The sequence below is a fragment of the Brienomyrus brachyistius genome, unplaced genomic scaffold (genome assembly GCF_023856365.1).
Source record: "Brienomyrus brachyistius isolate T26 unplaced genomic scaffold, BBRACH_0.4 scaffold290, whole genome shotgun sequence".
Classification (NCBI taxonomy): domain Eukaryota; kingdom Metazoa; phylum Chordata; class Actinopteri; order Osteoglossiformes; family Mormyridae; genus Brienomyrus; species Brienomyrus brachyistius.
The window spans coordinates 1-17,113 of record NW_026042565.1 but is presented as its reverse complement, the minus strand read 5'-3'; the positions used below and the strand labels follow the sequence as shown (position 1 = coordinate 17,113).

The following is a 17,113-nucleotide window of genomic DNA, read 5'->3' as shown; positions in this document are numbered from 1 at the left end:
CAGACCGTGTAAAATCTAAGCTGCTTGATGTAAAAGGAATCTGTCGTTCAATTCAAATAACATCAGCTTATCCGGGCTTAATGTACCGGCAGGTAGTGTAGTGTAGATGTGGGCGGGGCCTAACAGCATGACGTGTCTTTAGCGTATAGATAGTGGCCGCTGGGAGCTCAGCATGTGCAGAGCACAGATAGCTGTAGCTCCAGCTAACGATAACGGTCGGGCGAACGCCCATGCGCTGCCGTGTCCTCCAAGCAAGGCCTGCCTCCTTCTTCTCTCCATCTTTCTCTCCCTGTCCTGCTCTCTCTCTCCGTTCTTCTCAGTAACGGTGCCCTGAGGAGTGTCAGTCACCTTTTCATATCGCCGAATAAATCCACTCTCTGATATTTAAACGCATGTCTACTAGACCCATAGCAAGAAATAAATTTGGGGGCGGGGGACTTATGATTAGTCTCAGTATGTTTCTCTGACTCAGGGGTAGGTGGTGGGGGGGGTTACCCCCCCCCCCCCCATTATATTTGACCAAATGGGGAGGAACCAAATGTTGAGAATTTACTACCTGGCTCCTTGCCTGACTCCCAGCTTCAGTATAAAAATCGAACCATGTTTGATTCTAATATTTTTAGAAAGGTGTAATTAAAGTAATGTCATGGCGTAATTGAGTTATCACTGGCAGTGATGATTTGATTATTCTTTTATTATGAAAGGTAAAGTTTATTTGTTTCTATAGATGCTTGAAGTCACAAAGCCCTGAAGGGAAGAAGGTGACATTCCAAGCCTTTATAGACACACGTCTCTGAGCTGCTCTTTCACTTTGCAGTTTGACTCAATTCGTCACTGAATCAAGGCTGTTTGTGTTAATTATCATTAGATTGAAGCGGACTGTCAGGTCACACAGTTCACACCATCGCCGTGACCATCGCTGTGTTCATTGTGGCCTTCACAGTAATCCAGCATCCAAGCGATCGACAGGGCAGCACTGTTGATCAGTAAATAGCTGTGATCTCAAACTTTCAGGGTGTTTTTGGATGGATGGATGGATGGGTAGTTTCAAAGGTGTTCTGAAACTGTTTGGTGGATAGTTTCATGGTTCCTTAGAGTAACGTTTAGTTGTAAGGTAGGGTCTTTACTAGTAAAGTAAGGAGGGAGAGTCAGGTGCCTGGGATTTCAGAGACTGTTTTACCAGCCTGTCCTTATCTGTGTGAGGTGTTATTACTGGTCTGTCATAGTTTGCTTCCCAGTAACCTCGGCGGCATGTTTTGATAGCTGGCTTTGCTGGTTTTGGTGACTGACCCCTGACACACCTGCCCGATTTTATTCTTTGTCTGCAAAATCTGCTTCTTTATAATATCAATGGGTTTCTGGTGCAGTTATTCCTAGAATGGAAGCTCAAATCAACATGGTATGGATGCTAATGTTTGTGCGTCTGTTTGCCATGGCATGTAAGGGAACCTGTCGCCAGTCTGCGGCTTGATAGGTTAATGAGAAACAACCCTGACTGTGACTTTTACTCAGGTAAATGTACAAAACAACCTGAGATCTGAGGATTAAGAGAGTTCTAGGAAAAGACACTTCTGTCAGCTTCCAGGAACATACAGAAAACCTACCAAATATAAACCTACTCTGTATGTGAAACGTTAAGTCAAGGCAGGTGACTGTTATTGTCACACCAGCTGTATAAGGCAGTGTCTCTCAATCCGGTCCTCAGAGACCCATAGTCAGCCCATGTTTTTGATCCCTCCGAGCTTCCTGGCAGACTCCACATTTTTGCTCCCTATTGGGAGCTGGGAGGGAGCAAAAACATGTACTGTCTATGCTTCCCAGGGGACCGTATTGGGAAACATTGATACACAGTATACAGTAGCAGAGAGTAGCATTCCTCCAAGATGGTGTGACATTCAGACAGCTAGAGAAAAGTATGAGGCTTTTCAGAGTACTTATAGTACAAAGCACAGGGCAGTGTGAAGCAGGGTGGTTGGGCTTAGAAGTGTCTTTCGTATGGAAGGTGTGACAACAAGACTTCAATGGCTCCTGCATTAGATTCCTTGATGAAAAGGCCCGGTGAGTCAGGGCTGTTATGTCATATTTTCAAGTAGCGTTTACAAGTAAATGTGTAACTGTTGCTGGAAAGCTTGAACACAGTGACCTTTGACCCAAGAAACCTTACTGCTGAACAGCTGCTGGAGTTTTAAACGATGTCTCTCCAAACCACGCCGGCAGGTGTGCTTCTGAGATGCTCGTTTGTGCTTAAGACTGCGGATACACAAACGACGTGGGAATATGGCAAAGGAAGTTCATCAGACAATAATTCAAGTCAAATGCTCCCAGAATGCTTTGCTATCTTTCTGCAAGGTTTTTAAGAAGTTAATGGCTAATTCCACATTAAGGTCCTTTGCAGTTTGTTTTATCATAGGGTGTGTTCTTTGAGAACATTCCTAGAAACCTGGATAATTTCATGACAGAGGAACCGAACACTGTCACAAAACTGTTCTAGAATGTTTTTGATCGTTCTTGTTGGGTCTTTATTGACAATCTTGAGTCTTTTGACTAGAATAGATTATGTAATACGGATTTTATCAAGATTATACTTGCTTACGTCTTGCAAAAATTATAAATGTTTTAAAAGGTGGGGGTGTAAACAGCTCAAGGGGAAACCCTCAAACCACCCCCCCCCCCAAAAAAAAAGAAGGGAATCCCCAGTACGTAAACAAGTGACATAAGAGATCAAGCTGCTCCCCAGCTGATTAGCCTCCGACGTGCAAAGCACAGGATCGCCCCAAACTAGCAATGGAGTGAAGAAGCTGTCTAGGCCCATGGTGCGAGGGTGGGGGTGGGCGGGGGCAGGTGGGTGTTGTGAGCTGATAGCCACTTTGGGCTATGGAGATGGGCTTATCTCCTCAAGACTGGACGCTCCAAAGCATCGGAGGGGTAGAAGACTGGAGGAGGGGGGTGGGGGGGCCCCCAAACTTTGAACAAGGAATATGACTCAGCGCCGTATTCTGGCTGGGTGTTCACCCCCTCGGACCCGCTCTGCACGCCACACTCTCACCGAGTACCGCTCTGCACGCAAAGCCTCCCCGGACTTCACCCGCGGCCCCCAAACAGCCGGAATCACCTTTCATCGGGTAAGTTCCCCGTCGTCGTCTCCACCTGACATCACCTGACTTTGTTTTTAATGTGCCAGCCCGGGGGGGGTGGCCCAGAACAAAAGTTCTGTGAAAACATACTTGGGTTCTTGAAAATGACATTGGAATGAAATTCTGGCATGGTGACTCTATCCCAAGCCTAGCTTTGGGCCAGTTTCTTGCTGTGAATGCATCGATTACCATAAAAATTGCAATATGTACAGTTTGCTGCATAATCATAATCTGAATTGTTCATTTTTTGCCAGGCTACTCAAATCTATTAATTTTCCAAAAGTGCGCAAAGAGATAAATAGAAAAAGAAATGTGTATCGATATATATTTTCATGTGCTTGTTTTACAGTGCTTGAGCATGGATTATCTAGTGCTCTTTAGCAATGTAATGTTGTGAACTTCTCTTTGCAACTGGAAAGTTATATATTTACGGATTGTATAGATGAATGAATGGTTTGTGATATTATTCGTTATACAAACACCTATTTGTGCTGGTTTACTGTTCTTCTCAGCATCCTTTCCATTCACCTTTAGTTTGACATACAATATGTTCGAAAATTAGTGCATTGATCACAAAGTGGGCACATAAGATCCTTTGCTGACATTTCAGGATGTCTTCCTGAAAGCTTGGAAACTCGTGGGGCGCGGGAAGCTGGTTTTGGGATGGTTTTCGAGAATTTCATTACGGGGAATCCTTTGATGTTACACATCACCACGGCATGTAGGTTCATGAAGAGCAGGGGGTTAAAGGTAAAGTGCAGCGGCGTGGAAGGTTAACGAAACGGTGTTAATGAGTACAATCGAATTCCTAGCAGTGCATTAAATGCCCGGCTCTGGGGAAGAGTAGCGGTTATAGCTCGTGGGGCACAGGAAGGGTCTGAGCTGGTGAACAGTCTGGCGGGGTTAGGCTGGAGCTTATGACCATCCGGTGGTGGCACCATCGCGAGCGGGTCACTGTCTGCTAGGCTAAGCGAGAGTCTTAAACTGGGTCTCAGCCACAGCTGGTGGAAGAAAGGTGGGTGACAGGTCCATGCAGAGCGCCTGATGAGGTGTAGCTTGTCTAGATGCTGCTGCTTTGCTAGGAATAGCTAACAACCAGGGATATCTAGAACCTGTGAGTGTAGCACCGTGGTTCTTGTGTGAACCGTGTTCAAATGGCTCATATCTCGTGAACCCAGACGTTCTCTCCATTTAAGGGAGTTGACAACCTGTTTTGGAAGGCAGGGAGAGATATGTGACAAGTTAAAGTCCGGCGAAATAACAGTATTAAAATAAACAAATATTTCTAGTAAAATGTTCCCAGAATGCTTTGCTAACATTGTAAGCTAATGAGTGATGTGTTTGATCAACTTCTATACCCGGAATGTTCTCTGGTAACGTTTCTGCAAGGTAGAAGACCCTGGATAACTTCATGATAGAAGAACACTCATTGGAAATGAATGTTATATATGATGAAACGGCAGATAAAAGTTAAACATATAGTTGTATGATGTGATTCTGGAACGATAAAAGAGGTGTAATAGGTAACAAGTCACAGGAAAAGGTTTTGCTGTGCAGGTTGCATCTGAATGTGTGGGATCCATTCAATGACTGTGGCAAGGGCGTGACGCACAGATAAGAGCTTCAGCTCTGCCCTTGCTAATCCTAGGTGTTCCTTGCCGTCCGTTAAGAGCAGCCAAACAGTTACATGATAGACTGTGGGCTGTGTGTATGGTTATCTCTTTGTGTTGAAGCTGGAGTATGTACAATGGCAGATAAACTACTGGTCCCTTTCAATATACAGCACTGTGCAAATGTCTTAGGCAATCAAAGGAAATGATGTTTAAATAATCTTCATGTTGGTCATAAAACTATGATATTATGTCTGTTAAAGTGTGTCATCTTAGCCATTTCAGAACCTCTCCTAAAATCACCCCAGTATTAGCAGTAACCATGCAATGTATTTTTGATTCAATCACTAGCACATCATGTTTGCCTAATAATGTCTTGTCGAGTTATTTAACTAACTAATTAATTGAAGTGGTGCTGAAATTTAATGAATACATGGAATGGCTGGCCCAAATTTTCAATTACTTCCCAGATAAAAAGCTTCAAACGTTTCCTTCGATTGTCTAAGACATTTGCACAGTACTGTATTTTTTATATATCATTGTCTGAAGAATAACACAAATGTATGCTTTTAGGGAATGTAAAGAAATTTCCAAGTGTTCGGGGACAGAAACAGAGAATAAAAACAGACGTACCAGCCAACCCAGATGGAAATTAACCTTTCATTTGAGGGGGTAAGTTACAAAATACTTTGGAAATTCCAGAATGCTCATCCCACCTATGGGCTGAAAGCAAGCAGGTAAACAAATAAACAAACAAACAAACAAACACCAACACAATGTGGGAATATTTTACAGCCCTTGCAGTAAGACAACTGATAATGTTCTGCTTCATTCTCCCCCCCCCAACCCCACCCCACCTGTCCAGGACAATGACATGTCCTATGAGGAGCAAGACTCACGGATTTCCTATCCGTTCAGACAGTGAGTGACTCTGACCCTGAAAACAAACCACCGTTCTCTGTACCCCCCCCCCCCCCCCCGCTTATGGTACTCATCCCACCTAATAACCATTTACTAGCGGTTGTGGGTTCAGTGTTAAACAAACTAAACTAACCTGACCTCCCTCACCTGCAACCTCTCTTTCACTGATCCGCAAACCAGTGTCTTTCTGAGTTAGCAGCTACTATCAGTATTGGAGAAGTACATTAATAGGCAAAATTGTGGAAAACATTTTGCATTCCACTTAAAAAAATACTGCATAAATATTGCCGATAATGTTCATAAACTAATAAATCAAAGACTGTTACAAAAATCATACATTGGACGATTAAGTAACTGCAAGTGTAAGTGTAATAAAGCTCCGCAATCTCTAAAAACTGGAAGTGTTTCCACAATTTTGGCCAATAGCATATGCTTGCGGTGGCCTGTATTATGTGTAGCAGTTTGCCCCCTAGTGGCTAAAGACAGAATTTCATGATTCTCCAGAATGACTGAGAGCCTTGAACAATCCTCACGTACAATAAATGAGGACAGATCCGAGCAGCTATTGCTATTACAACACAGACATCACATGTGTCCAGTAAGGCAGAGGTGGTGGTTTATTTCAAAAAGCCTTTTCTCTGTGTCAGGGTTGATTGGCGTCGCATCGTAAATGGGAAATACTCACCGTGGCCAGTTGTTCGTAAGATCTGGTGAGACATGGAGTGGTGCACTATAGTGTAGGCTGCCCCTCAAACCAACCCCCCCAAAGCAGGTCCAGGTCTGTGTGACCCCCGCCCCTGTTCTCCCCTTGTCCCCCAGGACACCACCAAGCTACAGAGGCAGCTATAACCTGGAGAGACCCCAGCAGGTAGACCATGACCCTCAACCGGAGAAGATCAGCATTTCCCGGGATTCCGAAGGTAGCGGATTATTGGGATACGTCCAGGCTATGAAAGTCTTTAATGTACATTTCATTGTGTTTACTGACTCTTTGTCTTTCCTTACTATTCACCCCATGAGCCTTATGCCATGAACTAGCAGATCATCTACACTGCTAATGGTAGCTAGCAGTCCACCTCAACCAGGTTAAGGTTGTTTTATTGACTTAGGCGATCAAATATTGCCTTAAGATGTGTAGCATTTGGTGATAAGTTCTCATCTTCAACATTTTATCTATGTGCTTCAGCCCCACTGAACGTCAACACCAATGCCAACACCAGAGGGGACTGCTTGGTAAGTTTGTCATAATTGCTTGTTTGAGGATGAATGCGTTCATGTCCCCCCCGTGTTTGTAATGGTTTTGCCTGGGTACTCCAGTCACCGCCCTCAATCATCTCTAAATACCCCACAGTGTGTGAGAGTGTGTGACTGTGATGGACAGCATCCCATCCAGGGTGACTCCTACCTTTGCTCCTGTGCTTCCTGGGATAAATTCTAGCTCACAATGAGCTTGTACTGGACCCTGTAAACAGTTATGGATGGATAGATGGATAGATGGATGGATGGATGGATGGATGGATGGATGGATGGATGGGGATGTGTCATTGAAGGTGAAGGACACCTCACAGCTCATCACTCCCCCATTACACAGCTCAGCTATGACCTGAGGCAGAGCTTGGAGAAATTATTGAAAACCACATGGTCAGAATTACATATAGAGTTGAGTTATATAGTTGAGGCCTCTCCTCAGTTAAGTGTCAGCTTGTGGGGGCTTTCCCAGCAGCCTTTGCATTTGGCTTTAACAAGACAGTGGGTGGGGCTCTCAGCAACAGAGCCGGATCAACTAGCATCTCGGAGGTTTAGGTACGTGGGGCACATGGACTGTCTGTATCTCTGCAGGCTTATGTGGAGCTCAATGAGCTGGCCAAAGATGGCAACCAAGAGGACTACTGGCAGGAGACCGGCCGCTGGGTGGGCTATGAAGAGAGCTATGACCCAAATGCCGCCAACTGGAGCTCCGCGCACATTTCTTACCTGACTTTCAAGAGTCTGATCCATCTGCGTAAGATCATGAGCACAGGTAAGGTGATAGAGACCTGTTGTTGACATACTGGCCACGAGGTGGCGCCAAACTCAAGGCTTCCCCCACTTTCCCGCTTCAGGTCTTATCAGCGCTCACAGCCGTGGAACTTCAGTGTTATTTATAATCGAAAGTTTTTTTTTTCCCCTGCAGCGTCCTTGGCTGATTAGGGTCACTACCCTCCATAGCTTATCTCACCATGTGCTCAGGAAATAGCCTATTCGAGGACTGTAGTTTTGGACAGAATATATTGCGACAATATGTACAGATATTGAACTGCTAAACAAACCACAGACAGCAATGAAGGAACTGACTTTACGATTCCGGACCTAAAATGAATGAGTTTGTGTTTAAAATGTGCAGAGCCATAAACTTATTAGTACATTACTGCCTTTAAGTCTTATAATATCACTGCAGTATTGTAATATTCTGCAAATATACAGCGATAGTGTGATGGAAAAAGGAATGAGTATCTCTTTTTGTTTTGTCTTGGCAATTCCTCATTCAGCTTTATGTGATTCGCCATAGAGGAAATTTGTTCCATTGTGAAGTGGTTTGCTTGGCACTACCTGATGCTTTTTGTTATTACATATTGCACCGAATTTCTTGCTATATTCTTTTCTGGCTTAAAGTTTTTTCCCCCCAAGTTCAGTTTAGCAGCACTTGTGCCGAAATTATCTCCATAACAGCCCGATGCTTGTGATCTGGTTTGCCTTAGATCAAATCACGCTTACCTTGTTTAAGTTCTCCGTTCTAGAACTCACGTAATTCCCAACAGTGGGTTTTCTGCGAAACACAAAGCGTACACTCATCCCTGCCACCCGGTTCCATGCCTGTGCCTAGGAGTGGTACTGCTGGACCACGATGCGAGCAGCCTGAGTGACATCGCACAGAGTGTGGTGGCTGAGCTGGCATCCAAGAAGGAGATACGGCCAAACAGCCGGGAAGACCTGCTGAGGGCCCTGCTGAAGAAACGCAGGTAAGTTAAGTGCCATCCTGCTCGCCTGTTAATCAGCACTGCACCATTAGGACACAATAGGGCACTAATTAATTATGGCCAATTAAAGCTTCATAAACCATTTTATGTATTTCTTGACGCCAGATGGTGCTCTTGGTTTGCACTGGGGCTTGTATTGAACCCTCTTTTTGATATAGAGCGCCATCTAGTGGCGTTAGAAAATGCAGCAAATGGTTCATGGAGCTTTATTTGGCCATCATTAAGCACAAAACAAATTGAGCATTTCGCTGTGCATCTGAGGGCCAAACGTGCTGCTGCAGATTCCATCTGCACGCTAAAATCTTCTTCAGATAAAAGCTAATCCTGATGCTTGGTCTGATTCTAATGCTGGGATAACACTTTTCTCCAAACAGCCAGATTGAGCAGAAGGAGACTCCAGCATCGGAGATAGAGATGAAAACCTTCTCTGTCACTAAGATGGTACCTCACCTGCTCTCCTTCCTAAACAGTCACATTCCTTGCCGAGTTGACTCAGTGATAGCCGGTGGGAACTGGAATAGGTGGGCAATGATCTGTGACCTTTTTCCTTTCTCTGCCAGAGAGATGCCAGTAGCAGCGTGGAGGCTGCAATTGTACTTTCAGGTTGGTGGGATTGATCAGAGAACCGGACTTGGACAATTAGAAAGTTTTCTTTGTTGATACTAGCAAGGATCCCTTACACAATAGCCTGGAACACAATTATACAACAAAATAGCATACCCATATTTATGGAAATAAGAATGTATATGAAAGTTTTTTGGAAATATGTGACTGGTTGACAGACATTAATTGAGTTGGCCAGTTGTGTGTAGCTGAGACATTTGAGTGCTTGTTCTGTTTTGGACAGGGGCCTTGGACTACCTGCAGAAGCCCACTGTTGCTTTTGTGAGGCTGAAGGAGGCCATTGCTCTGGAATCAGCCCTTGAAAGTTCGGTGCCAGTCCGGTTTGTCTTCGTGCTCGTGGGACCCAGCCAGATCGGCATTGACTACCACGAGTCTGGGCGTGTCATGGCTACACTTATGGCTGATCGGGTAAGGGAGACCTTGGGTGACTCACTACCAAGAACACAAACATTGTAACTGTGGTCTTGGCAAGACCGGTCTTACTAACTTGCCATCCAAGAATGAACTTGGGAATCATTGGATTGGTCTTGCTCGGCTAGGATGCAACCTATGCATCCTTGAAATTTGAGGAGGAGCAAAACCACCATCTGATGATTTTTACCATCATCTGAACTTGCGTTCTTAGTATTGGAACTGGTCTTCGGCAATGGGAGGTGACTTAAAAAGGGTACAAGAGAACACAAGTACGATCAAGTACACGTAATGAGATTAATCCCTTGGAAGCAATTGACTATGGGTTGAGGACCGACTGGAGATTCATCGGGCTACAGCAGATTCTTATATCATAGACAATGAGGTGGCATTATTAGGTTTGTTAACCTCCAACCCTCCTGCCTTCTCAGGTGTTCAATATGTCTGCATTCCTGGCCCAGAGTGACACAGACCTAACAAACGCTATGGCCGATTTCATGGACTGTAGCATTGTGATCCCCCCTACTGAGATCCAAGATGAGTCAATGCTTCAGTCCTTGATCAGCTACCAGAAAACGATGCTACGCCAGCGGCTTCGTCCATCTGACACCCGGCTCCTCTTCGACAGCCTGGCAGGTGACAGCCTCCCTCCCGAAGGTCCTTCTCATGTATGCTGCATGATTGTACAGAACTGGACCCAAAGGCTGAAGTGGCCACTGCTTTTTTGAAGGTCTCAAAGGCAGCGATGTGCCTACAGAGGATCCACTTAGGCGCACGGGGCGCCCATTTGGTGGCTTGGTCAAAGACATAAAGAGGCGGTACCCCCACTATCTCAGTGACATCACAGATGCCCTCAACCCTCAGGTCTTGGCCGCTGTCATCTTCATCTACTTTGCCGCCCTCTCCCCTGCCATAACCTTTGGAGGGCTGCTTGGTGAGTATACAGCTCCTACTAAAAACGTAGAAAAACTCTTTGTATACCTCAACTGTCACAAATGTACAGCACTGGGTAGCAGGCACGTAAAGCCGTACTGCAGTGGGATACCATGTAGTTTTAACACACATCTAAGAGGGCTAGACTGGAGATTATATGCGGGCAGCAAAGCCTCGAATGAATCTCGAATGAATATGTCCAATATCGGGATTCCATTTCACAGTCGGAACTGTCTGTTGTTGGGTTTAACTCATTTTTAAAAGCAAATCCCTGCTGAAAAACCCAGCTTGACCAACATAAGTTGGTTGAGCAAGTTATGATAACTGACCAGCTTAAGGTATGTTTTCACATGATGGTTTAGCTGGTTTAGCTGGTCATACCAGCTTATGATGGTCATTCTAGCTGGTTTAACTGGTCATACCAGCATGGCCAGCTTGATAGGCTGCTTACACCAGTTTGACCAACTGGTGACCCACCCAGCTAAACCATCGAAGAGCAGCAAGAGCCAGGATTCGACCGTCTGAGACCAGCTTAGACCAGTTAAAACCGGCTACCAGCATAAGCTCGTTTTTAGCTTTTTTTTCCAGCAAGGATGTAATTTATATTCACAAATAAGTCTTTTCCTTTTCTTTTGATTAGTTAGCAGAGTGTAGTTGAACATGTGTTTGTATCCTTATATGTGGATGTAGATTGTAGGTGCTTGTTAGACATGGCCGCTCGTGGGGATGTCATGCCCGTGGAGGTTTAGCAAGCATGAACCATCCTGTCAGCTCTTTGTCCTCTTGTCTCCACAGCTGAAAAGACCGACAAAATGATGGGCGTGTCTGAGCTCATGATCTCAACCGCTGCTCAAGGAATTATCTTCTGCCTATTTGCTGCCCAGCCAATCCTGGTCATTGGCTTCTCTGGTCCATTGCTTGTCTTTGAGGATGCTTTTTTCAAGGTAAGCATCTTTTTCTGCCACAATCACCCACCCAATTCCCTCAACACTGCCCCACAAAGGCGAAACATAGTAACTACACTGACACTACGACTGAGAAAAAGGATTTCTCACAGATTTTTTGACAGTCCACCTGTATGTGTTTCCTTCAAAACTCAGTATAGTTGAAATTTTGTTACAAGATAAAACAGAGAATGTGCAGGTTGTAGTATTCTGCCTTTGTATGACAGAATAGGTCTCGGTATAAATGTTGTTCAGTCAAATAGCTTAGCTCTGTTTTTGTGATTGTAAACTGGCTGGTCGATGTAACTGTTCATTTTTTGTTTTCGCCTTTCAGTTCTGCGACAGTAATGGAATAGAGTACATCGTGGGGCGAGTCTGGGTTGGCATATGGCTCGTGGTCATCGTTCTCGTCATCGTCGCTGTCGAGGGCAGCTTCCTCGTCAGATTCATCAGCCGTTTCACTCAAGAGATCTTCTCCATTCTGATCTCCCTCATCTTCATCTACGAGACCTTCGCTAACCTCATCAAGGTCTGCGATGACTTTTACTTGCACCCCATTGCCGTCTCAGTCTATTTCTACTCTTGACTCATTAACCCTATCAGATCTTATAATTTGTTTTCCTTACATATCTTCTGCACTGTCCCTTGCCGTATGCCTAACTTCAGCCCCATTGTATGTCTTCTACCTTATGCAGATCTTTCAAACCCATCCTCTGATCCTCAAGTATGAGAAACTGGATGTTTCCTTGGACAACCTTTCCTATGCTCTGCAACAATATGCTCACAGCAACAGAACCACTCCAAAACACCTGCTGGCACCGTACCCCAACACCGCCCTGCTTTCCATGTGCCTGATGTTCGGCTGCTTCTTCATCGCATTCTTTCTCAGGCAGTTCAAGAACGGCCATTTCCTCCCCGGCCCTGTAAGTCTCATTGCTGTGGGCGTCCGTGTTTCCATGTCTTAGTCTCCATGGTTACAAAGCCGTACACCTAAGGAAGTGTCCGGCCTACACCTGCACCGATTAAACCGCCGCAGCAGAGCCAGGGGAGAACAGTAAACCTGACGTTTCAAAACCCCATCCTTTACTGCATCTTATATATCTCTCTGATTATTTTTCCTGATCAAAATATAAAATGTACACACCTGGAAATTATAAGGCCAAGCAAATTTATTTACATATATAACACCCAATGGTACTCTCAGTTATATAAGAAATGTATACATGTACATGCTTGACTGGACACAATGTTATATTTGTAGGTATGGCTGTTAAATAAACCTCTAAAATGTACATGTTGCACCAGTTACTCTTATTTATGCTGAAAACATGACTGTGAATATAATTGATATTACGTTAATGCAGGGCTGGCCAATCTTTTCCGCAAAGGGCCGGTCTGTATGCAGGTTTTCACTTCGACTCCCTAATCAGGTCACTAATTAGAGGATTGATTGGCTGAAGAGTCCTCACACCTGGGTTTGAACAGCTGACCTACAGGTTATCCCAAAAACCTGCACCGGCCCTTTGCGGATAAGATTGGCCACCCCTGCATTAATGTATTCGTGTGAGAGTTCCTGTAGTTTACTTATGTCTGTGTCGATCACTTGGAGTCTTTTTGACTGCTCCGGGATCAGAGGGACTCTTTGTCTGATGATATTCCTGCCGGTCTTGCCCCCTAGCTCAGACGCATGATCGGAGACTTTGGTGTACCCATTGCCCTTTTCACCATGGTCATCGTGGACATCTTGATTCGTGAAACCTTCACTCAGGTATGCATTAGCGCACAGACACTGACATGTGCCTTAATGATATGGTTATGTGCAAGCATCTATGTACAGTCAAGGCCATGAAAGTGGGGACAACTCTGATTTTATTTATTTTATATACAATGTCGTTGTATAACTGATCGTGCCTCTAGGGCGGCGGTCTTCAGTCGTGCCTGCTGCTCCTCACATGTATGCTGCTTTTTGGTCAAACTTTATTAATTACCAATCAATCAAACAATCAATCAACTCATTAATTGGATAGATAGTAATAATAATAATAACAGATTAGTTCATTCATCATTAAGTATTTCTTCATTATTTGATTGACTGGGCTGCTGGTTCAGTGAATACAGGTCTGATGATCAGAATGGCGAATTGTCTGATGTTATCGCCCGTGTTTATTCTCGCTAGAAACTCGAGGTGCCAAAGGGGGTGACTGTGTCCAACCCGAATGCCAGAGGCTGGTTCATCCCCCCCATGGGCATCGCCAAAGATTTTCCCATCTGGATGATGTTTGCTTGCATAGTACCAGCCCTGCTAGTCTTCATCCTCATCTTCCTCGAATCTCAGATAACCACGTGAGTTGCCCTGTCTGGATACTTGCCAGAGGAGAAAATCGTACCAAAACAATGCATTGCTAAACATATATGATTACGGGATTTTTTTCTCCATTTCATTCTTGTCTTTCCATCAGCAGTTTCACTTTTGACTTATTATCTGAGAATTCTGTTCATTTCGAGCATGGAAACTGAATTCTGTAGGAGTGAATTTTGATTATTTTAATGTGTTAATTAAACCTGCCATGAGATTAATGCTTGTAAGGTGGATGAATGCATCAGTCAATCAATCAATGGATTAATGCTGCGTTGTTGAAGTAGCACAGTTACGGTGTTAACATCTGCTTCCTGGGTCGTTTCCCCCATCGTTTATCTCCCCCCCTTCCGTTACCAGGCTCATCGTGAGTAAGCCTGAGCGGAAGATGGTGAAGGGCTCTGGGTTCCACCTGGACCTCCTGCTGATCGTCACCATGGGCGGCATCGGCGCCCTGTTCGGTGTGCCGTGGCTCAGCGCTGCCACGGTGCGCTCGGTCACACACGCCAACGCCCTGACGGTCATGAGTAAAGGGCCCAAGCCCGTGATTGAGAGGGTGCTGGAGCAGAGAATCAGCGGCCTGCTGGTGGCTGTGTTGGTCGGTGAGTCTGGCTCCATCAGTCTTAGAGGGTCCTACAAATAAAACCAACCTGGGACGTTCATCTTGAAGAGGCTTTACTATCAAAACTGACTTGCTTTATTGCATGTCTTGATAATAAGCTAATGCCAAGTCAGTGATATTAGACAACGTTGCCCAGTTTGCTTCCGCTGTCTTCCATGCCTTGGTCACAAGGGGTCTGTCCTCCATTCTGGCTGTCTCCAGGGGTGTCCATTTTCATGGAGCCCATCCTGAAGATGATTCCTATGCCGGCCCTGTTTGGAATCTTCCTCTACATGGGCATCACCTCGCTCAGCGGCGTCCAGCTTTGGGACCGCATACTGCTCCTGGTGACACCCAAGAAATACTTCCCCCCCGATGCCTATGCAACACTGGTAGGTCTCCTCATTTAGCCCCACTTGTCACCAAAATGACCACCGCCCCTTAACACAACTCATATTTCAATCTGAAGTCCCACCTCTGGGACCCGGGTTCGAGTCTCCGCCGTGGTTCCATATGTGTGGAGTTTGCATGTTCTCCCCATGTCATCATGGGGTTTCCTCCAGGTACTCCGGTTTAACTCCACAGTCCAAATACATGACGAGGTTAATTGGAGTTACTAAATGTCCCATAGGTGTGCATGTGTAAGTCAATAGTGTGTGAGTGTGCCCTGCGATGGGCTGCCCCCCCATCTTTTGTTTCCTGCCTTGCACCTGTAGCCTCTGCCCCCCCCCCCCCCCCAAATAGAGATTCCCTGACAAGTAGTTACAGAAAATAGATGGATGGAATGAACTTTACTAAGATAGCAAAGCAACAAATCCATATGTAGATAAGCTCATAAAACCCACATGAGTCAATTACTATGGTGACATCCCCATACAGTGTAATTCATCTTCTCATATGGGGCTCTTGAGTTAACTGGGCTAAATGTTCTTCCTGGTAAGTTGTATGGACAAGAATATGTTTCCAAGAGTGCGTGCAAGTCATACAACACAAAACATCTTACGGTGGTGTGTACGGTTGTAGTCACTGTTCTCTGTCCCACCTGCGCAGGTGACACCGATGAAGATGCACCTCTTCACGCTGATCCAGGTCATATGCTTGGTGCTGTTGTGGGCGGTGAAGTCCACTAAAATCTCCCTGGCCCTCCCTTTCATCCTCATCCTCACCATCCCTCTGCGTATATTAATGACCGGACGTGTTTTCAGCACCCGAGAGATAAAATGCGTAAGTCTGCTCCTATCAGGCAGCCCGATGAAACTCCTTTGCTCGTCCCACCGAACTGTCTGTTCTGAAAGACATGGTGGCCTCTTGCTTTACGCCGGCTGCCCCTTTCCGCTGTCGTGACCCTGCTCTGCCTTGCAGCTGGATTCTGACAACGCCAAAGTGGTGCTTGAGGAGGAGCCCGGAGTGGACGTCTACAGCGAGTCGCCGTTGGCTTGAAGCTCACGAAGCACCTCCTACCAGGTCCAAATTTATGCAAGACTCCAAAGCACATGCCCACAAAGTGACATGTTTTTTTTTTAATGACACATACACATGATGCAAATCGTTACAGTACTTTTATTACTTTCATATAAACTACCATAACACATGAAATTTTGGAGTGAATTTACGTAACCCACTGTATGTTTTTATTAACGTATTTATCTGTGTGTTCCTAGCAAAACTTTAAGCTTTTTTAGATACATTTAAAAAAAATGCATTGTTACAACTTTGAAAAAATACATTTTTGTACAAATATTGTATCACCGGATGTCATTTATCCTAGAACTATATCTGATTATGCTTTAATGCTTATTGTTTTTTTTTTTATCATATTCTACACTAGTGTTCAGTATTGCAAATGGATTGATCCAACCTCTTACGAGGCTTATGTACTCAATCTAACATCATTTTATAAGATTGTTTTTATTTGTTTTTACGTTCTAGTGAGTTTTGGCTTTTATGGACTTTTATTTTGATTGTATGTTGGCTTACAGTTTTATAACAAAAATAAAAACAATTTTGTGTTAGTTGCAGTAAGAATGATTAGTTTATATATTTATCTATACTCTGCATGTTGGGGTTCTGTAGTTTTCTAAAACATAGTACAAAACCAAATCTTCATTTTTTCTTGTCCATTCTAGATATTTCAAGGATTGTTACGAACGCCTTTTTCATCTAATACAATTAAAATGACCAATAAAGGACATTTTCTACATGTAAATAATGTCGCCGCTGAACGTAGGTAATATGCAATTAAATGAGACTATTTATTTTCATTGCTTTGTGAAAACATTTTTACTCTTTTGCTTACAGTTTTCCACACTGGAATTGTTAAATGAACTCGAGACCGTGATACGTATCTTAGTATTTCAAATTGATTTTGATATGTGCTATATGGCTGTTACAAACCCTAAGTTTATAATATACCATTAAAATACCGGGGAAAAAAACATTTTTCCAGTTTTTTTCCAAAAATGAAGGTCCGTCTAGATCTGTTGACGGGAAACTATTCAAAGTTGTTATTCGAGATGCACTATTTATCGCTCAACGTGTCGGTATCGGCCGCGGCATCGGGAT

The 17,113-nt window shown here is 44.4% G+C and overlaps 1 protein-coding gene across 2 annotated transcripts; it reads left to right on the top strand.

Annotated features, from left to right (window-relative positions):
- The first annotated feature begins 2,964 nt into the window (after positions 1-2,964).
- LOC125728472 (band 3 anion exchange protein-like) lies at positions 2,965-16,812 on the top strand. 2 transcript variants are annotated; one of them, XM_049005424.1, is made up of 21 exons: positions 2,965-3,122; positions 5,318-5,416; positions 5,610-5,665; positions 6,485-6,585; positions 6,852-6,898; positions 7,505-7,685; positions 8,529-8,664; positions 9,057-9,123; positions 9,243-9,285; positions 9,530-9,714; positions 10,149-10,353; positions 10,448-10,651; positions 11,446-11,594; positions 11,929-12,123; positions 12,290-12,517; positions 13,273-13,362; positions 13,771-13,937; positions 14,311-14,552; positions 14,774-14,943; positions 15,602-15,775; positions 15,914-16,812. In XM_049005424.1, exons 2-21 carry the CDS (start codon positions 5,390-5,392, stop codon positions 15,989-15,991), a joined length of 2,745 nt encoding a protein of 914 aa, XP_048861381.1. In that variant the 5' UTR covers positions 2,965-3,122; positions 5,318-5,389; the 3' UTR covers positions 15,992-16,812. The 2 variants fall into 2 exon arrangements, with proteins under 2 accessions (XP_048861381.1, XP_048861382.1); XM_049005425.1 differs by lacking the exon at positions 2,965-3,122 and adding an exon at positions 3,973-4,149.
- Positions 16,813-17,113: the final 301 nt, after the last annotated feature.